The following is a 26166-nucleotide window of genomic DNA, read 5'->3' as shown; positions in this document are numbered from 1 at the left end:
ATCCCTCCCTTATCTGGAAAAAAGGATAATTACAGCGAAGGAGGTAATGGTTTGGGCAGTCATTATATTGTAATGGTTTGGGCAGTCATTATGTTGCCCCCCCGCGCACCTCTGCATGTGTTTGGCAAAGGCTCCCTGACTGCTATGAGTTACAGAGAGGAGATCTTAGAGCCATATATTTTACTTTTCAGGGGCGCAATTAGTTCTGCATTCTTGTTAATAGACGAAAATCTCTTTCGCGTAGGGCTCAGCTGGTCAAAGATTACCTGAAAAGTGAGGATATTCTCCGCATTGATTGGACAGCCAACTATCCTGACGTCAACCTTATAGATCATGTCTGGGGCCTTCTTCAGAGAGCAATTTTATCTCGTCATTTCCCTCCGACAATCATCCTGAAGTTAAAAACTGCCTTCCTGCAAGAGGGAGAGCGGCTACCACAGGGTCTTCTCAATTGCCTCCTCTACATTCTGCCATCAAGGTGTGCAACATGTCTGGCTGTGAGAGAGGACCAACCATAATATTTTCTTTGTAATTTTATTGATTAAAATACAAAATTAGGAACATTTATAAGGTATTTCTCCCGCCTTCGTGGCATGCCTTCATGGTGTGGCGGTCTGTACCCTGGGCGTGTATTCGAGAGGTCCAGGTTTGAGTCCCGGCGAGGGCATTGCTCATTTTTCACGTCTCTAGCTTCAAAATTACCTGATGACTCTACAAAATGAAAAACATTTCCTTGCGATGTGGCCTGCAAACGGTTATTCTCCATCGAGGCCTGTGCAATAGAGTCATTAATTTTTTTATTAACTAATGATTCCAAAATAATCGTAGTTTTATACATCTTAGGTCATATTGATTAGTTTCAATATAAATTAAATCAGTTCGAGATATTAATAAATATAAAGTAAAAATATAAATTTCTAAGAAATGCGTATAGTATTTTTAAATCGCCCATTGTGTTAAGCCATATATAATTTTATTTTGAAAGAAAAATTAAAGATCATAGTCAGTGTGGTAAAGTAATATCTCTGAGAACTAGCAGTTTGCCAGGGAGAGTGGAAAATAAATGCCCTAGTAATTCAATGCAGTGTAACGTACTGATACGGAGGTAAAGAAATATAATGTATAACCTAGTCTTTTTCTAAAGTTCAGTGTGCTTTAACTTTGAATTCAAATATCTACAGAAAAGTCCAAAGAACTTTTTGTGATTAAAAAAAAAAAAATAGGGATGGGCTATTTTTGTGCTATAAGCCTGATATATATGTTCTGAATTTATTCTTTTGGATCATGATGCTCAAAAGTGCACTGTGTTCTTATAGCTGTTAATTAGAAATAATAAATTTATAATATCAGGAATGCTTCAAAATTACATGCTGTAAAACCAGACAAAATAATCCCTTTAATAAATGAAAAGAATCTTAATGCTGATAAATCTATAAGTTTCAAAGCTCCGCAGCGAGCATATGGGCAGGAAAGCGCCTGGAAGTTTGTTACCCGTTTCGGCAAGAACTTCTCCAAAAAAGTGATTTTACAGGCACGTTTTTCTCATGTAGAGCTTTGATTTTGCAAAATTTATCTAATTCTTACTAATTATGCACCGATTTTAGAAATTATTAAACATCCAAATTTTTAATTAATTTAGAAAATAATTTTAAGGAGCACTTTATTAAATTTCCTTTTATCATTTTTATTATTTAAATTAATTAAAATCGTTAAAGGAAAAGGACTAAAATAAAACTCGCTTCTTATTCTTAAAAGTGCATCAAAATTTCACAGAAAATAACAGAGTTAGAATATGTTTGATACATTCAGATACCTGTAATATTTCTTAAATTTCACAAATCACAGTTTTTAATCAAATTTCGTACGAAAACGGGCGTCTAATTTTGATCATATCAGCTCACTAATATAAAAGGAATTTATTATTCATACTAAAATTTCTTTTCCCGAATTCTTTCATTTCTTAGACTTAGACACTTAGATATACCGAACTATTTATTGCCTGTCGCAACGTTGCCGGTTCATGAAATCCAGCCCTGGGGCACATGACATAGTAAAATCTGGACGTGGATATCATCTCTGATGAGAAGTCGGAGGAAAGGAAAAGGAGAAAGGTACCAAGAGAAAAAAGGCCTAAGGTATCTGGCAGGTAATAAAACATGACAAGAATGAAGAAAACTCCAAAAGGATCCAATGTCAATTCTTCAAAATGACAAATGCAAAAAAGAGATTCAATAAAAACTACTATACAGCAAAAGGATCAATACTACAAAATAATAACACTAATTCAACCCATACAACTTATTTACAATACAACATACAACATCAATATCCGTCAGTACAACATCACGAGAAAAGGTCCAAACAACTTAGAAAACAATACAGTTTGAATCTGATGGAATGGAAGTATGAACAGCCACCGATTGAGAAGCGAGGAGAACTAGTGGTCACCATCCATGATAGTGTGTGCTGCCAGTGGACGTATACTGCGATCATCGAAGAGAATTTCGTAGTTGATGACTTGAGAATAGTTCACAAAGTCGCACTGGACTGCTTTTTTGAAGAACTTCTCATTTGTTCTTTTAACATATTCGGTTATGGTCTCAATCTTGAGATCTCTATGAAGAAGTTCGTTGCGGATGAGAAAGTCAGCATTTGTAATAATACGTAGAAATTTGTTCTGAACCACTTGGAGTTGATTAGAAGAAGCAGTATTCCAGACAGGCGATGCATAACAAAGAATTGGTCGGATGCAAGTAGTGTAAATATATTTTTGCTTCTAAGACTAAGATTAGAAAATTTACCAATGATGAAAAGAAATCTGCACATAATTCCATTGGCTATTTCCATTGCATAACAAACGTATTATTCCCATGAATGTGAAATACCAGTGGATAAAAAATTCTAATGATACATAATTCATACCTTAATATATAATTATTTACACACAATTCTTTTAAAAATTCCCTTTATCCATTAACCAAAAAAAAAAATTTGAAAGGTGTCAGATTTCAGCGGTAGCTATAAAGGATTTCTTAAAGTGTTTTGTGCTCTGACAGCTCGCAAGTCTGCTTTTGCACACAATCTTGTTATAACAAAATCACAAAATTTCTAAAAATTACATAGCAGCACATGTTTATAATTCCCGATGCAGTGTTAAGTGTTGGCATACAATTTTCTATTTTTTTCAGTCTTTTCTCAGTTCATCATAGCAATATTCAGTTTTCTTAGTAAGATGGTTAACAAAAAATTTTGGGTCTTTTTATTAACATTTTATATGTTAACTTTATTTATTAAATACCACGTTCTTCGCACTGACACCATGTAAGAATCAATTCAATAACAAAATCACAATATATTAAAAACAGCATATATATTTAGAATTTCTGTTGCACAGTCTCGCGCTGGAGATAAAAATGTTTTATTTCGTATAGTGCTGTCATTGCTCGCTTTCAAAGCGTCGAGTTTGTTAATCAAAAATTCATTAAAGTTTTAAAAAATGTGAAATAAATAATAAGAAATATATAACATCAACCTGTGAAAATACTGAATATAGTTAGATAATGAATTAAATGTATTTTTAGCCCAAAGGGGAAATTTGCCCAGGAGGGCTATTAATTTCGTTTTGGCATTTTGCGTGGATTCACTATAAACGGCGAATCACTTTTTAAATTGTTGCCACCAAATATTAGATTACGTTTAAAGAAATTAAATAATGAAGAATCTGCATAGATGTGTGTATGTTTCTCGCATCGTGATAAAACAACGGTACCTAGAGCCATCCAATTTTGAATAACGTACGTGTCTACCCGAGTATGGGTATCTGGAATCTCAAATTTAGAATTTGTTTTACATCTATTTCATACTTTGTAAAGCATTTATGAGTTTTTGAATAAGAAACTCAATAATTTCAAAGCGAACAATGGCAACACTGTACGAGAACAATTTCACACATAAATTTCTAACATTTTTCCAAGTGGCAACAGACTCGAATAAAAAGTCAAACTATGCATTTATAGCGATTCAGCGCAAAATCGTATTTGGAGACTAATAGACCTTTTGGGCTAAAATGCTTCATTGCAGTCTCATATGCAGCGCCCAGAAAGTTCTTCCAGTCGGGAAAAAAAAAAAATATTTATTTCCATGATAACTGTGCAAGAAATCGTGCCCTCATGTTATAAAGACAGAATTTTTTTCGACTTATACCGGATGTAAGGAATTGTAGGAGATTAATTTTTCCTTTGTATTGTAAAACTGCATATTATTCATTACTAAGTAGTTTGATATTTTTATGCAGAAGTAAATCTGAAGGTTTATTATATAGAAACCAAAAAATCTTAAAGAAATAAACTTTAAAAAACTGTAAAAAAGTCTGATTCCTTTCAGATTTTATATTACATTCAAAGGGGCGTTTTTTAACGTTTTGTGTGTTACTTATTAAACATCATGTTAACCCAGTTAAACCGTAAAAGTCAATTCAACAGCAATATCACAAAATATTTAAAAGAGCATATCTTTAGAATTTCCGATACAGTCTGGCGTGCTGGAGATTTTTTTTTTTTTTTTTTTTTTTTTTTCCAGATGCCCGTATTCGAATGGCGAACTACGTTATTCAAAATTTGATGTCTCTGTGTACCGTTGACTTTTCACAGTGCGAGAAACATACATACATACATACATGCAGTTTCTTCATTATGAAATTTCTTTAAATAAAATGCAGGGCTCTAATATTTGGTGGCAACAATTTGAAAGTGATCCGATATTTATAGTGAACCGACGCAAAATGCCGAAACGAAATTAATTGCCTTCTGGGCAAATTGACCCTTTGGGCTAATAAATAAATAAATTCGAGATAATTTTACAGAAAGCAAGTAAATCTAAAAAAATAAATTTTAAGGTAATTTTTTAGAAAACAAGAATACTTAAAAACGTCTCACGATAATGCTACTTACTATGCATTTAGTTTAGAAGAGAAAATCTGACGCGGACACCAGATGACTTTCTTGTACGGCCTATTAAATTATAAGCAATTTTTTCTGCATTTTGCTTTAAACCTATTGCCTCAGATTTCATTAGTGATATATTTCTCATTTGGTCAATTCAGTTCTCACTTCGCGTCAAGGCAAAAATGAATAAAAACTCAGAATATCTTAACTAAATTTTTTTTAATGCAGAAAAATGTAAAACACCAAATACTGTTAAAACAGTTAAAAAACAATTTTTACCATTAAAATTAGAGTTTCTACGCAAAAACAACCAAGTCAGACAGCTGGCAAGAAGGCAGATTTTTCGATGCACAAAACTAAAAGTTTACGTTTGATCATACTCGGCAAAAAGATAGTGAAAGTGAAGAAGCTGACTTAATTTTTATTTTTTGCATTTTCTTAAAAGTGACTTGCAGATTTATTTTGTTTTAAAATCATTTCTCGTTTTTTTATTACTATACTCTGCAATTGCCTTGGCATAAAAATGTCTGCAAGTTTAGTGTCTTTTTGATGCATTAGTTTAGTATCTTCAAGACAATTTCCTGATCAAAACCTGTTGTTGTAAACCTTGTGAGAGAGAAGTTCAGCAAGTTGACAAGCTATTCAAATTTAAGTCTATAAAGGAAAAATAAATTTATGAAACTTCAAGCAATTTCTCTCTCTCTCCCCCTTTTTTTGGGGGGAGGGGGGTTGTTGTTGTTATTAAATATCTAAATGGTCTTTTAGAATGTGTTCTTAAAAGTGCTGTTAGGAACTGAAAATATTTACCTTGCTTGAGATTATAGAAGGCCACCTTGTACGGAAATTAAATGTTAAGCTCCATGAAGAAAACTAGGAGACTTGTTGCCAAATTTCAGTTAAGTAACATCAAGAATGTTTAAAATAAAGTTTTTTTATTAGTTAGTCAGTTTAATACACGACCTATGTGACAACAGAAACAGTCTTCGCAACTTGTGGAAATAAATGAAATAGAAATGAAGTAATATTAAAGTATTAAAATATGAGATTTACACGACAAAATGCATCTACAAACTCAATTTACGTGTGAAATTTCGGCTAGCAAGGCTAAAAACGATAAATGTAATTGATAACTGGAGGAAAATAGTATCAAGATGATCAGCAGTCCTAAATTTTACTGCCTGATGGTGTCTCACTAAATTCTACAAATTTTGCCATTTCTAAATATTCTAACTCGCTGCTTCTCTTAAGTCTAAAAGTTCTACTCCCCAGTGCCTTCCCAAAATTCTAAAAATGCTTCTCGGTGCCTCGTCTAAATTCTAAGAAATTTGACATCACATCTCTAAATATTGTTGCTCTGTGCTTCTCCAAATTTTAAAAATTTTATCGCCCTTAAATTCTGCTTCTTTATTCTCATGCTCATTGCTTACGGTAAATTCTAAAAATTTTACCATCTTTAAATTTTATTCCTCGGTGCTTCTCTAAATTCTAAAATTTTGTCAACTCTAAATTTTGCCTCCCGGAGTGGCGGCACTGGTTAGACCGGCTATGTTATTTTTGAAACAGGAAGAAGTGAAAAATGAGCAAAGCCTTCGCAGGAATCGAACCACGGATCTCTGGAATACGCACCCAGTGTGCTGACCACTACACTACGAAAGCATGCTAAAAAGGAGGGAGAAATACCTTACAACTCTTTTTCTAACTATTATTATATCACTTATCATTTTGAGATAAATTATTAAAAAACCGTAAATTTATGATTTTATAAGGACCTATATCTTAAATTAATAATCTTATAAAGGGTAAACTTTTACTCAAAAATTTTACTCAGATTGGTTTCTGAAGGTGTTCCGAAGGGTAACGTTACATTTAATCTCAGTATTGTCCTATTTGTAATACTGTTAACAAAGGTAATTAGAAACATATAAGTAAGCCCTGATTCTCTAACGACCTGAATAAGCGTATATGTCAAAATCCCTACGCTATGAATACCACGGGAATGAGAATGAGAGAATTAAAATGCAGATAATAAATCCAACTTTTCCAACAATCCATGTGATATATCGTTTAACATATAGAATCCAAGTTTAATATATAGAACTTTAAAGTTGGCTAATTAAAATGAAATCAAATAATAAATAAATAAAGATTAAAAAAGGTGGTATCAAGGGGGATTTATTCTTGACAGTGCCTAAATCTCTCCCATGTTGGACCAGTTCCTCGGCTACAATTCACAGCAATGCTTTTCCTCAGCTCATCTGTGCCTTTCCGATAATATTCAATTGCCCTTTCCTTTCGAGCAACGTTTTCTTCGTCTATTATTAGTGCCTTTGATATTAAATCGAAAGCCGAAAGATGATGATAACGCTGCACTGCAAAATGATTCTCAATAGTCCTTTCTTTATTGTTTTTCTTTATTGTACTGCGTTGCATGTTTAATATGTAATGGTGCTATTTGTCTTACTTGCATTATTTATCAGTTAAGCTTAATCATAATTATGTATGTTCCATGAATAGCCTACTCAATATCACTTTCGTCACTTTCGTTCCGAAATTTCATGTAAATGTGGCAAGCAGTTACGCGGTATTTGAGGTTACGGGACAAGACTGTAACTATAACATTATCGTAACTGTAATCGTAACATTGTTTTAAATGGCATCATTATTTATTTCTATCTTCCGGAATGCAATAGCATTAAATAAATTTGCTTCCTCTTCCATCAAGCAATCAAAAAGTGATTATTTGAAACAGATCAATTTAAAATTAGATTATTAAATATCAATTTAAAAGTCATTATAGGTTCATCATTTTCATTTCTTTTGAAGCTAATTTTTAATTAGATGTTTTTAATCATCGTAAAATATCAATCACAAAGCTTAGATCAATTACGCCCTAAAGTAATTTTACAGTTATAATATAATAATCTGCTCATGTGATGAATTCACAGCTGTTTTATTGACTCTATATATTGTTGATATAAAATTCGAAAGTTTGTACAGTAAAAGGTTAATTTTTTACTTGCATTATAAAAATGAACATAAGCAAGCATATTTTACATTTTTAAATTTCTTTTTAGAAAGGGAATAATTTTTACGATGAAAATAATCATCATCTTTTGAAATAAAGATAAGTCAAACTAAATTACGCCATAACACTTATAAACATTTTTGATAAAAAGAGTTCAATTTAAAATGATTTCCATAACTATCTTTCTACTGTATGTTTTATTTTTAATCGCCACCAAAATTGTACACAAATTTTATGCTGTGCTTCATTCTCTAGTTTCCCTTTAGCTGACTGCAGTTTTCAATTTTGTAATATACCAGTATCGATTGTATTAATTCGGATTGACAAAGTGATTTGTTTCTGAAGCAGAGAGATTGAGTAGATTTTCTCTTAAAATTTGTTAAGCAATTAATTAAAAAAATAGCTGTTAGAGAAACTACTGAAAAGAGCACTATAAATATTAGTTTAATTTTTCGATATAACATAAGTATCTTGATACAATATAAATGCAAGCAATAATTTGCAATGCATTATGTGAGATTAATTTTATAATTTAGTAGTTTTACTAGCAAAAAAAAAAAAAAAAAAAAAAAAAAAACACCACTCTGCGTCGCCTGCGATTTTTAAATGAATTTCATTCCAATAAACAAGGATCTAATTTTTAACAATTTAACTATAATAAGAACCGATTTTTAACAATCAGATTAGTTATTTTTTCTTTTCATTTTCTCTCTCCATTCTTTGGTGCATTTCTTAAAAAGAATAAAATTAAATTGAAATTGAATTTCTTTTTAGTTAACTTACAAAATTTCTCCCTTACAGCCATGCGTTTTCATTTCCACGTTTTCCTACCACACGTGTTCTTTTTACAACATGCGTTGATGATATTTTCATTCAAGAAGATATTGAATTGGAAATTTCCTGATGCAGGATTTAATATTAAAAATAGATGCACTCTAAAATCCAAACAAGTTTCTTTTCGGCAACTTCTTTAAAGAAACCGACCAAATTCGAAATTGTCCGTCAGAACATAATTCTTTCTTAGAAGGAAAATTCCAAATGCTACCTTTGTTCCTTATATGAAAAGACTTGGTTGACGTAAATAGGTCTAATTTTCTAACTCTGAAAATTGACAAGACTCGTTCAAGGTTACAGTTTAAGAGTAACTCTGATTGTTCCTTTCGAAATTTTATTTACGTATGTGTGATTCTAAAGAAAATGCCAGACGTATATTGGTTTTCGAATGTCAAACTTGGCACAAATTAAGTTAAGAAATGTGAAATTTGTTTTATCTTTTGTAGCCTAGGAATTTAAAAATAAATAAATCGATCAAAAGTTCTTGTTTAGTATAAACTTCTGGTCTATCTATCTAGTATTTCTTAATGTTACGGAACCTTTGAAATATATGTAGTAAATATTGCTTTAAAGTTTAGTGCATGTTTTTTGTCAAATATTTAAAAAAAAAAAGTTCTGCTGCTTCACTGGCGCAGGAAAAACATTTTTCATCCGGGCAGTCCCTGAGTTTGCCGCTCCTCTCGATATATAACTGCAACGATATATAACAAACATATATATAACGAAATATAACTAAATATATATAACAAATATATATATAACAAAATATAACTGCAAAAAAATATCAAAACTACATGTAGGGAAATAAATTAAAACTGCTTTTTGAAGAAAAACGTCAATTATTCTCAAACTTCAAGTCCCATGAATAATTTATGATTAATTTTTCATTTATTTTTAAATCATCCTTATCCGACGATGAGGTAGCGCTTTGGCTACCGGCCCCTCAGGAAATTTACCGAATGCTCGATAGCGCCAACCGCTTCTAATATATAAACGAGAAACTCTTATGGTAATGTACGAGCAGACAGTTTTGGGAAGCCTTCCCATTTCCCTTTGCATTTGGGTTAATCATTTAAGGCAAAGCGTGACAGGGATTTCTGCATAAGGCGAGGATGCTTTCGGGGAAGAATTTCCAAGGAAGATTGCCTCATATTCCCATTGTACGAAAATGGGAAAAATTACATAAGCATCCATGCAGTCCGCTTAGATTTGTCGGAATTCGAACCTAACCGAACTGTGAATATAATGATTTTATTCACTCAACCACTATAGTCGTTACTTTATAAGGTATTTTTCCTATTTTTCCAGTTATTATGATTTATCCCATTACTATAACCTTTTCTTTCCGTGTTCCTCACCAGAATGCCAATTAGGTTTTTTTGTATTTAAACTGAGGTATTTGAATGTTTAAATAAGAGCTTCTGACAGCAGCATCTTGCTGATAGTTATACTCTCGCCAGCTCTGCTAAATATTATATTCCGGTTTTAGCGTCTTGCTAGCCGATACTTTAAAACAGGCGCCAGTAAATTTCTGAGGGAGCTTAATTAGTCTATTTTCTGTAGAGCCTCCGACTACGTTACTCACATTGAAATTTTTAAGTTCTCTTATGCTTATTTAAATCCGCCCCGAAGGTAACGGAATTTCGTTGTAGCACTATAAGGTATTTCTCCCGCCTTCATGGTGTGGTGGCCTACACGCTGGGCAGAGTCGTAGCTAGGGTTTTAAGCGCCCAGGGACAACTGAAGATTTCGCGCCCCCTACTGCTTGCCAAGGATGGAAAACATTTAATTCTAAAATGTCGTAACATCAGTTTGGCGCCCCTTGGATTCTGCGCCCGGGGACAGATGCCCCCCTTGCCCCCCCTCTAGCTACGCTCCTGACGCTGGGCGCGTATTCCAGAAGTCCGCGGTTCGATTCCCGGCGAAGGCGGTTGCCCATTTTTCATCTCTCTGGCCTCGAAATAACCTAGTGTCTCTACAGCACAAGCTGTGCCTGTTCTACCGATTTAAGACAAAATAAAAAGGCTATTTTTAACCTTCTTCAGTGCTTGCGATTTGCTTAAGAGATAACTCGTGTTGGTCTTAGAATTTTTCTCTTTACATTTATCCACTATGTGTAGCCTCTTTTTGAGTTATTTATCAGCACATTCACAAACAACAACATGAAAATACACTCTTTTGCAAAAAATTCGAAGCACCAAGAACGACTTTTGCGATCATGACGAATTTGGTACGCAAAAACATCTTGATCGAACATGCAAATGATCAAAGTTTCAAGGCAAATGAACAGGAATTACAATCATAGCGTGCATTTCTAGTGCGCAGTTCGCAAAGTATAAAACCAGTAACAGAGGCGGAAAAATTATCTTTTTTTATTGCTGCCACTGTAATTCCGTAAAGAAGCAACTAAAGATACCATTAAGACGATATCGAAGACTTTACAGACAACTAAACGACTTCGAACGTGGTCGCATTGTAGGATTGCGTGAAGCTTGGTGGTCATACCGAGCAATAGACCGTCACCTGCAGAGTACAGACACTGCTGTGCAAAGATGTTGGGAGCAATAATTGCTATAAGGAAATTGCCCACGAAATGAAGGCTCTGGAAGGCCAGTGATCACAAATGCGAGGCAAGATAGGATGATTATTCGCAAGGCCCGCACAGCTCCAACGGTATCATTGTCGATTATTCAACATACTACAGCCACGTCTATACCTCCCGTGGTACCGTACATCACCTCACGGCGCTTATCTGAGGCGGGGTTATGCTCACAGAGGCCTTTAAGATGTTTGCCTTTGACCCCGCAACATCGGCGGAGTCGTCTGGAGTCGTGTCGCAGCCGATCAATATGGCTGACATCAGATAGGCATCGTATAGTGTTCGGCGATGAAACCCGCTTCACTCTTGAACCAGATGACCACCGTATTCGAGTCTGCAGAGGATGGGGCCAGCGGTCCCAATCAGCCTTAAACCTGGTGTGATGGTGTGGCGCGCTATTTCTTATGACAGCAGGTCATCCTCTGTACATCTTTAACAGCTCAACGATATGTTGATACCATCCTGCGGAGGGTTGTATTACCCTTCATGGCACGTCATCCGGGGGCCAGTTTCCAACAAGATAATGCCAGGCCACATACCGCTCGCATACCCCTGCACTGTCTCCGTGATACTCTGATACTCTGGACTGTCTCTGATCCTCTGGACTGTCTCCTTGATACTCTTCCTTGGCCAGCAAGGGCACCATACCTTTCACCAATCGAGCACGTCTGGGATATAGTAGGCCGCTAGATTCGGGTACCACAAAATATCGCAGATATGGAGCGACAACTGATGAATGCCTGGCAGAATGTGGCGCAGAATTACATTAGGAACCTCTACCACTCCTTGTCTCGACGAATTCAAGCATGCATTGCCGCCAGGGGCAGTTCGACCAACTACTAATTTCAACACTCAGTGGATGATTATGAGCCGTGAACAGGTACTATGACCTTAATTTTTAATCATTTTATTATCTGTGTATGCAGTGGCGTAACTAGATAACTAGAACTCTTGGGCCCCTATGCAAAAATTTTTCCTGAACCCCTTTTCAATAAATTTAAAAAAAAATCAAGGATTTCAGGAGCCAGTGTTTTCATGATGATTTTTATCACATCTGTATTAAATGTTAAAAAATAAAAGCATGTTCTTAGAAAACCAGTTGAAAGGTACGTAACATGAAGAAAGAATAAAAAGGAAAATAATTTCCCTTGACCAACTGGTGAAATGAAAATTTGCTTTAGTCTGAGTATTTAACGTCAGATGATTTTAATTCAGTTACTTAAGACTTTTTGTGTGAGTGCGAGTGACAGATTTTTCTCTCCTTTCACTGAGATGCATACTGATAATGAATGAATAAGTCTATATAAAAAAAGGAACATGTCGACGTATAGCATTAAGAAAAGGAAGAAAGCCTAGATTTGCGGAGATTTTTATATAAAATCCAAGAAGTTTTACATATTAATGTTTTAAATTTTTAAATACAATCTGCGCCTATCTAAGTTTTTTCGCTTAAGTTAGCAAACTTATAAATAATTAGTCATAAACTGACAGACAAGATAATTAATAAGCGTACAGAAAAGCTATTTCATTAATGTATAGTACTCTGTGATTTACTCAGCTTACGAACATGATTTATGCAATAATATACAAGTAATAAATAAGAACTTTTATAATGTAAAATTTTATAATTTTATAATGTAATGATACATTTGTTAAATATAAAACATATTTATCATAAACTTCATAAAGAAAACTATTTGAACACACAATTTTTGTAGAAAATATGTATATGGTAAAGTTTTTTTCTGTCTTTTTAAGAAACCTTTTGGTACACTAAACTACTTGAATACATGATTTTTATAAAAAATATGAATACTAAAATTTTTTACTGTTTCCTCTTAATTTTCCTCAGTCCGTACAGCTCTTCTTCTCTAAATTTTTCCTCCGTTAATAAGTGTAATGATAACATTGGTGGCCAAAATTCATCATAAAGAAAAAAAACCCTTCTTTTAAAATTTGCGTCTCCTAACCTTCATTTCCGCAAAATTATTTATCAATACTTGGACGTCCATTTTTTCAGCCATCTCAACTTCAACGCTCAATAGTGAAAGGTTTGACAACCAATCTTGTGTCATACTGTTTCTTAAATATGTTTTTATTAGTTTCAGTATTGAAAATGACCTCTCACTCGTGGCTGTGGTTACAGATAACGATAAATACAATATAAATGAATTGCACACTCCCGAATAACTGCTTGTCATGTCATAATATTATTAATGTCATGTCATAACATATACCATTGCTAATTTAGCTAAATCCTTACGGATTTCAAATTTTTTATTTCTGTTCTGAAAGTATTTATAAATAATAAAAGTTGTACTTCCAGTGCAAGTCTTCTTTATATGTTTTCTGTATTTTTAAAACATTATTAATATTTTCCGTATTTGTTAACAATGACAGTGTTTTAGGTTCTTTATTTCTCTTTTATTTTTCAAATTTAGTTTCTATGCCCAATTTATTTGCAATAAACTCAGCTTCTTTAATGTCTTCAAACTTGTTTCTCATATTTTGCATATTATTAGAAACACTTTTTAGATGTTGATGGGCTCCATTCAAGTCGATTGATTTTCGATTGTCGAGCCGATTGATGGGTTGATCGATCCTACACTATAGCGCAGGACGTGTTTAAAAAATTTGGCCTGTTATGATGTTTCTTAATATATGGAAACATAGATTATATTTATATTTCATATTTATCATAAAAATATTTCATGTTAATATAACAATACGTTATTAATATTAGTAGACATTTGCATTGTTAATGGTGATAATTTTGGATTTTTCAGATAAATGGATTAAAAGTTTAGCTGAATTGAATTTTTAGCAAGTTTTAAATTATAAGAATTTAGTTTATGATTAATTTAGATATTACAAATCAATAACTTACTTTTATAATGAAGAATTATATTTGAGATCACTTTGAAATTTAATTTTAAAGAAAAACTTCTGTTTGTTCTCGCCATAGACTAGAGAAATGGCATTAGAATAAGAGCAAGTTTAAGTTCAGTTTACTGTTCTGAGTCATCAGAAGTGTACTTGAGGGGTAGTATTTCACACTTCATTGCAGCTGTTTAAAGAAGAAATGGACCCAGCCTCCTCTATAAATTTCCAGTGTCTTCCCAAGTTGAGTCACAGTAAAACTTTACTGTAAAAATGTCCATTGTCCATTTCCCTTTTAAAACGCTGAAACATCTGTCTTTTTCCTTTTCCCTTCAGTCAAATTGTACTATTATTATTGTCTTATTCCAATGATACATAATACATCACCTACAATATCTATTTACATTTCCTCGTACCCACCAGCGGCCGAGCGGTAAAGTCGCTGAACACTGGTAGCTCGGTCCGAGGTTCGAATCCCGCGAACGGGCTGGCTGCATGGGCGTTTTCGTGGTTTCCCCCATGTGTAACGTGTATACGAGCCAGTTTCCCTTAGAAAGTCCTCCACGAAGGCATCCCTCCCCTTAGCAGATAGCCCTCGTGTGCTTTGTCATAATTAAATACACCACCTCTACATTTCCTCTGTACTATAAATGCATTTCAGTTAATGTATAATTATTAAATATTTAAACAGTAAAAGTTATGGATATTCGAATATTTTTAGGAAATCATAAACAGGTAGAAACAAATTTTATTGATATGTATCCAAAGAGCTTTAAAAATGATTGTGTAATACAAAACGGAAATTTTTGGCCGCTTAAATGTTTGAGCATCTGTGTGTTCGTAGCCGTCGTAAAACTCTCCCCCTTTTTTTCGGACCTTGAATTCATTCAAAGATCCCTAAGCTGAACGGGAAATCTCTCCTTTCCCAATGTGGTGCCATAAATTCTTTGCATTTCCTGGACTACAGCGGCATTTCGATATGGGGGTGAGGAAAAGTCCTTTCATGCCACAATGATTTTTGTGTCCTTAAGAAAGAAAAGCACGTATTCTGGAGTTAGCAAATAATACGAATGATTCCCCCCTCCAGCTTATTACTGTAAAAAACAGAGAAAAAAAATCGACCCTCCTTTAACTTTTCCATTTTGTAATGTCAATCGTGCTTCTAAATCCAAAATGTTTCTATCCCTTACCTTGCCTCTTGGTGCGACTGCACAGGTATCGTTTTTTACATTGTGAGAATTATACATTCAAACATGCAGATTCTTCCTTATTTAATTTCTTTAAAAATAATACGGGTAAAAGTATTTGGTGGCAACAATTTGAAAAGTGATACGCCGTTTATAGCGAACCAACGAAATACATGTTATATTAAATTCTAAGAATCATTCACATTAATAAATTAAATTTCAAATTGAATATTAGGACTGATTTTTGGACTTGGAGTTTAATGGAAAAGCTAGTAAGAGATTCAATATATGAACAAAATTAAACGCTACCGAAATGACATATTATGAAAATTACGAACTGCAAATAATATACCACGATTTCTCTTAATTTGCAAAGTTCATACCAAAGTACCAGAATCCTGCATAGCTATTTCTTTGATTTATACTTGGAAAATATATCTACTGATTAATCGATCATAATGCGAATTATACAGAAACAAATTAATATATAAAATAAGTACTTTATAATAAATAGTTACAATTAATTTCCACTTCCGCCGCTTTTTGATTTGGGACTGCAAAAAAAAAAAAAAAAAAAGAAACCTTTCCTTTAGGAGGTCGCCTTTACTAATTTTCAGGTTTGAGACTAAGGAATACAAAGGAACTTTTTCCTATTTTCCGCTCACTGCTATCCCTAAACTGGGGTAGGTCATGAAGTTATTATTTCATAGTCGAATGCTGGAATTTTAACTTTTGCAAACACTTGAATTTAGCTGTTTCAGGTGCTTTCAAGGGCCTCCTATCTGCCCTGCGTCATACAGAGAATTGCGTCATTGCACCATATAGGTAGGGGGCCCTTAAAAACTTAAAAGAAAACAAATTCTCTTATCTACATATACTTAAAGATTCTAAAGTTAAAAGTAAATTGGAGTCAAATCAAGGCTATTCTTCAACTATATTAATATAAACAATCGTGTAAAAGGGACTTAACAAAAAATCAAAGCATATCAAAATTAAAATATAGTAGTACAAATTCTAAAAATAAAAATGAAAAGCAAAAGGTAAAAAAAATACAAAATATAAAAATAATAATTAATCTTCTTTTATTGAAATTCTAATTCCGAATCTATCACGGGAAAATGAATTAAAACTTCTATATATATGTAATGGAATTCATCATTTAAGTGTAAACATGTAAATGTAGTTCAGCAGGACATGCGATGTCATTCCTTGCATACCCTTATTCCTTGCATACTCCACTGTGTCTGTGAGCTATACACATATTCAGTTTCATCAAAAACAACCACTTCCTTCATGGTGCTCCGATTTTTTGCATAAGAGTGTATTATACTCTATTCTATTTTTTTAAAAATGCATGAGTGGTTAATATCGTCTGTTGCCATGGTAACATTCCATCTCTCACGCTTTTATTATTATAAATGCTTTGAATGATCATGTCGCCATCTGGTGGCAAACGGTGGAGAACAGTCTAATAGGATTTGCAGGAATCAGATACAAACTCCCATTTACAGCACAACCCTATTTCAAAATAAGCAATCAAATTCATAGTAAACCTCCCCTCAAGAATAATCGTAATGTGCGTCGTCGTCATCATCTCACACAACGAATTAGGGGATATTTGCAAATTAGAGGATTAGATTTTTTATCAGCAGCAGTCGTTGCTGTGGTTGTGAAACATGATTTTTAGGAGGAAGAAATGGCTTTGGTATACGTATTCTAAAATAACAGACTATAAGTGGCCTACGTTCTTTTTAGAGGTAACAGGAAAAAAATCAGTTTTAAAGTTGGAGAATGTTATAAAATTAATGGAATTCCCCCCTACTGTGTTGTGCTCTTAAAATGAACTAAAATTGTTTCGATAATGCAGGGCTATACTTCTTTCCACGAAGCAATTTTAAAATTCCTATTAAATAAATTTCCCAGTGGATTATGGTAGTTTTTATGTCATTAGAGATTTAGCACATAAGATATTCACATTATTTCGATGTCGATTCTCCGATGTAGCTTCAGAGATAAAATCTTCTGAAATAATATTGTTACTGTTTACAGGTTCGTGGCTCTCTCTTAATTTATTACTCAGGATTAGCAGGAAAAAATTGACAAATTACTATAAATAATAATGACACACAGCAAAATAAATTGCTCTAAATAGCTCAAGGAGAACATAAACATTAAACCATTCCTCCTTGCCTCATGAAAAATACCCCAAAATCACTCTCAAAGCAAACTCTAAAACGCGATTCTCACAGCCGATTAGCAATAAACTCGATGTTTAAGTTATAAATGAAAGAAAATCTGGCTTCAGATCTCATTAGATATTCTTATCAAATTCGTCAGTTTTTAAAATCATTTTATGTTTCATACAAAACTTGTAGACGAATTCCATTTATAGGAATGATAAAAGAAGATAGTTATAAAAAATGTTTGGATAATAATAATCAGTAGCTTAGAAAATATGTATAATTTCAAAAATAAATACCAGAATGATTGTAAAGTTTGTGCTCTAGCTGCTTAACTTTAGTATAAGAGCGATTTAAAATTTTTTCTTTGAACTCCTGTACCATAGATGCATTATTATCGACAGATGGGCCAATTAAGTAACAATAATAGTAATAAAAAAATCTGAAAGCTTTCAGGTTTTATATTATGCCCAAAGGGGTGTCTTTTTAATGTTTCATGTGTTAATTTTATTTATTAAATATCATGTTCTTCGCAATTAAATTATAAAATTCAATCCAACAGCAATATCACAAAATAATTTTAAAAGAGCATATCATTAAAATTTAAGATATGCAGTCTCTCGCGCTGGAGATATGTTTTTTTTTTTTTTCGTACAGTGTTGGCATGTTCGTACAGTGTTCGTTAGAGTTTTACAGACTATGAAATAGATAATAAAAAAATTCCAAATTGGGGCTTCCAGATGCCCATATTCAGGTGGAGGACTATATTATTCAAAATTTGATGCCTCTAGGTACCGTTGATTTTTCACAGTGCGAGAAACATACATATATTCATGCATATTCTTCATTATTTAATTTCTTTAAATATAATGCAGGGCTCTAATATTTGGTGGAAACAATTTGAAAATGCCTTTTATAGCGAATGGAAATTGCCCCTTTGGGCTAAAAATGTAGATCTTGTGTGCTTTCACAGAAATGGAATGATATAAAAATAACTATATATTTTCTTTATTCTTGCCAACATGAGTTTCATCATTATTATTAATTTTCTTTTTCTGTCTCACATTTTAATTTTTAAATATTTTTAAACTTATTTTAATTCATTATTATGTTATGTATTTCCTTTTATTATTAAATATCATTATTGATTCTCCTTACAGCAGAAGGTGCAGTGTGTCATTCAGCGTTTGAGCATTGGTGGTTCGATGGGGATTCGAGTCCTTTCGAATGGACTGGCTGCGTGGAAGCTTTCGTGGTTTAATATAAATATGAGCCAGTTTATTTACAAATTCCTTCACGAAGGTATCCCTCTCGTTAGGCAAGTAGTCCTACGTCCAAATCCACAGTTCCCAACAACTTCACTTTTTATTTTGCAAATAAAGCCCTGGAAAAAAAGAAACAAGCATCGATACTTTCGCCCTCATTTGGTAGAAAACGAAATAATCAAACAAAATGATCTCTATCAAAATAGAATCTTTTTTTTTAAAAAAACCAACCAATCATTAACATTTTAGAATAAGTAAGAGCCAACTTCACGAAACAAAATATTTCTGATCGGAGAGAATGAACTAAAACTTATTATCTAAATGTACATCTATGTTATGCATAATAAAATTGTAATGCAGTTGATAAGTACAGAAACAAAGTTAAATAAAAAATACAGATATTATACAGCCTTTCCAAGAATATATAATTTTAGAACCACTCATACTACTAAATGCACTCAGATTCAAATAAATATCTAATTTAAAATATCGAAATAAAAATCTTATAAATGATAATAATTAGTAATCTTTCAACCATATTATTATATTTTTGATAAACTGAAAACAATTATTCAAAAGTAAAACGTGTTAGGCCATTAAAAAAAAAAAAAAAGAAATTTTATTAACTAAAAACCTCTTCTGCTATGGAACAGGTAAAATGTTCAATTTTTCAATGCCAAAAAGCTTTCAAAGATAAAGCTAAAATGTAAACAGATACAAAATAATAATTAATTAGCTGTTGGAAAAATAAAATTGATTTTATCTTCTATTAAAATTAATTTCCATAAGACTAAAGACCAATCATTTTTTAAAATATGCTTATCTTGAATTGAACATAGAGTTTAGAGAGACATTCATACTTTTGTTTAAATATTTCTGATCAAGTCGAAATTTGAATAATGTTTTAAAATTTTTTTTTTAGCCAATAGTATATCCTTTATTGAAGTTATTAACATCCATTACCTTTATTTTGAATTGTTTTAAATACATTTGTTTCGTATTCTTTTTTAAAAAGCCCTTAAGTAGCAGAAACAGGTATTGATTTTATATATTTACGACTTTATGCATTTATATTTTCTGTTCTTCCATCAATTGTTAACTTTTAAACTAATTTTTTTTCTTTCAAGATAATGATTTATAATATATATATAACATTCTTAGATTAAAAAAGCAAATCATATTTTATAATATATATATAGAGAGAGAGACAGAATTTAATGTGAAAATCACAGTTGTAAATGCTTTTAAATAATAAAATTGTTAATAATTAATATTTGCTATATTAATTATTAGAGAGTTCCATATTAGTTTTCTTTTTTTTAATTGACATTTTAATTTTATATACTGATTTAGAATGCGAAAGAACATTCTAAAATTCTAATCAAATTATATTTGTGCACTGTGAGCTACTAAAAAATATGATTAATACTACACGTATGCACATTTGCTCTAAAAATAAAAACACCCATTTTTCTTTTAATTTTAAATACTTAAATTCTATCGGCATACTAAACTTATCATGAACGTACTAAATTCTAATTTCACAAAGTTTTGAAATTTACATCAAACCTTCAACAAAGTTTCTCCGAGAAAATTATACAAAACTTTTTTAAATTGTTCATTACTACTCTATAATAAGGAATTAATATCAGAACATCATTTTAATAATAATAATTGCAGGCAATGAATTTTCAATTTTAAATCAGTAGATGTTAAAAATCCTCGCACGTCGAGCGAGCTATATTGAATCTGAGCGCGTCTCAGAAATTTACTATCGCGATTTCTCTGGAAAGCAAAGTAACCACTCAGCAAGCACGTGCCCGCCGGCATAGAGAGGCGTGGCGCAGTCTCTGACGCGCACCAATGAAATAGCCATCTGCTCACCTGATCATGGAACGATGTAATGTAGCGGATGTGGATGAATCCAAAATAAACAAGGGAACGGCCAATCCTTAGTAATAATTAAAAAGCGCTTTATATTCCAATAATTATATATTAATGATTGAGGAAAATTTAGAAAAATTGTGCTTATTTTTTTCTAATTTTTACGCCTTGATCAGGAAAAATTTTGTACGTGACATTTAAGTGTGACGTGGTTTCGAGACTGTATGATACGATAGTGACGTACTTCCTCCTTCGCTGCTGAGGAAAAAGGCTAAGTTTGCCTAAGGCGTTCTACACGTTTTAAAAACCTGCTGTGTCGCGCATCATGGAACGCCCAAGGCGATTGTCGTACGCAGGATTGGTGAAGCCACCTCAACAAAAATCAAGAAGAGTGTCTGACGCTGGTCAAAGCGGAATTTATTCTCCAGCCGCGTGTATGACTTTGAACAGCGGCTCTACAATCCACACACCTGAACCTGTATCCACTATGTTACACGACTCTGGTAGGTACGAAATGAACCTAAACCGACCGACACGTCGTACCAGCCGGCCCAGCCGTGGCGATGATGGTTTTACATGCTCGCAGCAATCAGTCCTCAGTGCAATGGACAGATTTGTTAAAGCTGTAAATAACATGGATTCCACAGTTTTGGTGCCTTCTCGCCTTCAAGATATGGATGTTTGCAACGAGAACAGTAAGTTTTCTCGGTGCTTGCCTGCAGGCCTTAGCAATATAGATGTGTACAGATTTTATGTAATGCTTAAAGATGTGAAAAATGAGTTATTATGGGGGCCAACGTCTGTAGGCCCCACACCTTCGTTACCCAGCAGTGGTAGGTCATCCCCAAGCAGCAATAGGATAATGAAGCATATTCGTCAGCCTTCCGACGATAGTTTGGGCAGCACAGGCTTTCCATCTGACCAGGAAACAGATAGTGATATCGAGAGTGTTGTGACTGATCGGGACAGTATGGACGAACAGACCACAGCTTCTCCTGGTAATCATTTAGCTTCAGCTTTTCGCCACCATTTACTGGGACTGCATACAATTTTGCATGAACTGGCAGATTCAGCTGATTATCTGTCTTCCAGGTATCAAGAAGAAATAGAGGCTTCTTCCTTGTAACCTTTGAGATGTATAAAGTTTGTAAAATTGAAGTAACTGCTCAGCAAGTTCTTTGTGATATTAATGCTTTATTGCATAATGGTAGCAAAGTTCTGCTGTATGACAAACTGTTGAACTCTTGAATAAGTGAAAAAAGTCAAGGAAACCCATGTTCAGTACTATTTAAGAACCAAGGCATTATTTTGAAAATTTACCACTTCTGTAAATGCAAGAACTATGCATTTCCCAAATAGCATCATTGCATCTTGTAATTGCTTTTAGAAAATATTACAAAATTAGTTTCCACTGCTTTTTGTCACAAATATTGAATGAGCAACAGGTCCCGGTGTAAATTTTGATGCTGTAAGATTTCATCCAGCTTTCTAGGTAAATTGTGTATTTCAGTATAAATTAAATTGTTCTTGCCCTTTTTTCCCCTCTAAATTTTGAAATAAAATAAAATGTCGTAAAAAGTTAAATTTATTAAATGTTGCAATTGATATTGTTGAAAAAATTAAAATGCTAGTTCTTTATGCCCTGAAAATTTTTCAGGGAGTTTGAGTTGCTGTTTTTGAGTAAAAATAATTATGGAAGTATAATATCTTGAAAGCAGTTCCTAGTCTTACTTTATTTAAATTTTTTGACATTCCTAACTTTTCTGAAGTGTAATTAGTATATTTATTTTAGTAATGTATTCTATATTTGTTAGGAACTTTTAACTGCTGATTTCAAACTATGGTCATTGCTGGCTGAGTTACTGTTCATATGTGTTATAATGCTGCAAACAGAATGTCAGAAATTTTGTATAGAGCATTATTGAATTCAGACCATATATGTGAATTCAAGCTTAATTAGCCCACATAAACCAGTTGTGAATATTTATTACAAGGGTTAGTTACTGGTCCTATATTTTGAAGATGAGACAGTTGTACTTTGTATGCTGAACATGTAATGCTATTCGAATTTCTGGCATTATTCAGAAGAATAGATTCCAATCTAGAATTGATATTAAGCTATTATCTGTTTTTAAATATGTTTCATTCATTTTATATTCATTGTTAAAAATTAATTCGACAGTCGTAAAAGGCATTCTTTTCGCATTAAAAATAAAGTGTTTCATAAATAAAAGAATTTTTAATTTACTTTGTAAGGGTAGTAATTTTTTAAAAATTCTTAAAGTTGTGCATCTTTTGTCATCTAAAACTATTCATAAAATTTGAAATGTTGGAATAAGAGTCAAATACCATTAACATTTCATTTATTTTCAATTAAATGTTTTTGTAATTTAAGTGCTTTTATATAGTATGTTTTAATTAAAGTAATTGTGATACTAAACAGATAAAATATACTAATTAATGTGAAACTGAACCATACAGCATATTTATAAAATTTAAAGTCCCACATTAAAAATGTCCTCTCGCATTTCATTGTAAAATATTTCATGTTTTCATTTTTGTTTGAATTTTATTTTAAAAAATGCAAATTAATATAACTTAGCCCAAATGACCTTTTTTGAAGTGTAAAAATATAGCGTAAGTTTATTATGTATTTAATTTCTCTGCATTATATTTATGTACAGCATATTTGTTTTTTGTTCAGTTTCAAAATAAACTGGTATTCCCAGAGATAAGCTAAAAAAATTACTAGTTTTTTAACATATCGTTTTGAGAGAATACTAAAAACTTGTTAGTTAAGCTTTTTGACGTGTTTCTGATTATGTGATTTGTCAGGGAAGTTTTATGAATCAAGTATTAACTGTAACTGACTTGACTGATTTTCAGATAATTAATATCATTGTAAAACCTTTACTCAAACTGAAGAGAACTTTGTTTGAATTTGAGACTTCCAAATTAAGTTTTTGTTCAGGAGCCAAAGTCATTTGATAATAAGACTTTGAATTTTAATACAGTTATTTATAATTTAATATCTGATTGTGTGTTGATAACATTAAGGCATATCATTCATGTTATTTATGCAAGTACATATATGGCATATTTGCAAATTAATGTAGAATGGCACTTTACAACCAACATTTGTTGTAGGCTTAACCTGAGATCGTTAACTGGGAAGGATAATGAAACCGTGTTCTGTTCTTATAAACATGGGCTCACTGCCACCACTTCTCATTAGCTACTTATATTAATGGGAAATTTCACCTATAGACATTTTGCATGCCAAACTACATGAACCAAAGATCATAATTCTGCATTAATGAAATGTTGTTAGCATTTTAAAATGTCTGTATATTGATGGTCAATCTAATAAATTTAAGCTATTGATAGATGTTTTGCTTTCTTATAATTCTTTTAAACATATAAATCAGATCTGAATTGGTTATTTTTAGCTGATTATTTAGCCTCATTATGCATCAAACATTCACTTATTCAAAATATTTTCCTTTTAATTATATTTAGCATAAGCATGGTGTCAACAGTTATGTTATTTTTTAAGGTAAGAATTATGTTTTAAGCATCATCTAAAAAGTGTTGGGGTAAGGTTCTAGACTTTATAAATTGCATCGAATTCTTACTTAAAATAACTAGTAAATATGATATATAGTATTTGTACATGTGAACATAATCATTATTGCTTTAAAGATAGCAGCCGTATCTTCGTTAAAGCAGTTGTTGGTGCAGATTTTACTAAAACTCATTTAAAATATTGCACAGTATCAATTTAAAGTAATATCATGGAAAGAATTTATTTGAATTTTATATATTTAAAAACTGGATAGCCATATAATGTTGCATATTAAAAAAAAGTAGCAAAATAAAAATTAGTGTAACACTTAATGTTGTATACAACAAATAAAATTAGGTGCATATTTAATATATTCCATGTTGAACAAAAAATCTATCAACTGACGGTCACAGCTGACTAGTGTAAGATTAAACACCAGTGTAAAGTTAGAATTGAACAAAATCAAGGTGGAGGGAATTAAAAGCAGTAAAAATGTGTTGTAAAATTTTATAACTTGGCTCATCTTATTTTTTCTTGGCAACATATATGCTTGTTTTATGTTGATACAAATGGTGAATTAAGCCATAATTAATTGTGTTTGATTTGATAAATATTTCGTATGTTTAAGAAAAATTAATTTTACAAGTTTGTGATCCAAGGCTTTCTGTCTGAAGAAATCATCCTAATCAGCAATCATTATTTGAGAGAAATGATGATCTTTAGATTTACTCTGAAGCTTATTTCTTTCATTATTAAACTGCGTAGATACTTTTAATATATACATGTCAAGAGATTTATTTTCCTCTGCAAAGCACACATATTTAAGTAAAACAAACTAAATGTTCCTCCTTTTCACACTGTTTTTTCACATTATTAGAGCCGTGGCAATATTGTCATAATTGTTTACAATCATCATTTTTAAAATCTGATAATTAGCATCACATATCTGCTTTTGCAGTTGCTGTTCTTTGTGTCTCAATGTCGCTTTATCATCATGATACAGTTTCATGAAATTAATGCTTTATGAAAATCTTGTATTGTACTTAGATATTTTAAGATTACCATTATCATTTACGAGAAGCTTTTCTTTAACTGGTCCAAATTAATTTTAGTATCTTTACTAGCAGTTATAAAACTGAAAATAGTTGATCTCGGAGTGCATGTTTGCAAGCACAATTTAAGTTGATAAAAGTATTTTACTTAAAGTAATTTTATTAGTTGTTATTCTTGGTATGTCTGTGCAGATGTTCATATCTGTAAGGCATCTAAAACAAAACAAAAACGAAATTCCTGTTTGAGGTGCATTATATACAAGCATAATAAATTTTCAGATTATAAAAATGCTTATTACTTATGCATGTAGTGCATAAGAAACTAAAAATTAACAAATTCTTCATCATTATGAACATTAATGCAATCCAATGTATTTATAAAGAAATCAGCTTCACTTCTTTATAATAGAAAATTTTTCCTGTACTTGTGTTATGATATTATAAAGATGAGTATATATTTTTTTTTTTCTTCTTAACTCCAGTTTGCGCATACCTATATAATCTTTTTTAACTTATCTCTGTGTAAATGGAAGTTTCTGTTATTAACTCGTAGAGCATCCAGATGAGCAATTTTCACTTTTTTTCAGTATTTGCTGACGTGCCCCTGTAGTAACTTGTATAGTTTTGGCAGTTGTCCTTTTCAAATTTTTAAATCGTCTCTTTCCTCAATAGCAATTTTTTTTTGGTAGTTCATATAGGTTATGATTAAGTTTTTTCCTGAATTTCCAGGAAGGATTTTTTTTGGTTTGTCT

General features: G+C 32.2%; 1 protein-coding gene and 1 long non-coding RNA gene across 3 annotated transcripts; one reads left to right on the top strand and one right to left on the bottom strand.

Annotated features, from left to right (window-relative positions):
- Positions 1–18640: 18640 nt before the first annotated feature.
- LOC118195414 (uncharacterized) lies at positions 18641–21038 on the bottom strand. 2 transcript variants are annotated; one of them, XR_004759243.2, is made up of 2 exons: positions 20443–21038; positions 18641–19032 (listed from the first exon to the last, which is right to left on the bottom strand). It is a non-coding gene; the product is annotated as an uncharacterized LOC118195414 (long non-coding RNA). The 2 variants fall into 2 exon arrangements; XR_015043392.1 differs by having other exon boundaries at positions 20476–21038.
- A 27-nt stretch (positions 21039–21065) lies between these two features.
- LOC118195357 (mid1-interacting protein 1A-like) lies at positions 21066–24185 on the top strand. Its single transcript, XM_035366662.2, has one exon. It carries the CDS (start codon positions 21123–21125, stop codon positions 21921–21923), a length of 801 nt encoding a protein of 266 aa, XP_035222553.1. The 5' UTR covers positions 21066–21122; the 3' UTR covers positions 21924–24185.
- Positions 24186–26166: the final 1981 nt, after the last annotated feature.

This window comes from Stegodyphus dumicola, chromosome 10, assembly GCF_044657685.1.
Source record: "Stegodyphus dumicola isolate Sdum_Otavi_A_Nest chromosome 10, ASM4465768v1".
Lineage (NCBI taxonomy): Eukaryota > Metazoa > Arthropoda > Arachnida > Araneae > Eresidae > Stegodyphus > Stegodyphus dumicola.
The sequence above is the reverse complement of the archived record's forward strand: the minus strand, read 5'-3'. Positions and strand labels throughout refer to the sequence as shown.

What these genes read in the sequence shown, in the direction of transcription:
- LOC118195357 (XM_035366662.2), top strand. Translation starts at nt 21,123, where the DNA reads ATGGAACGCCCAAGGCGATTGTCGTACGCAGGATTGGTGAAGCCACCT.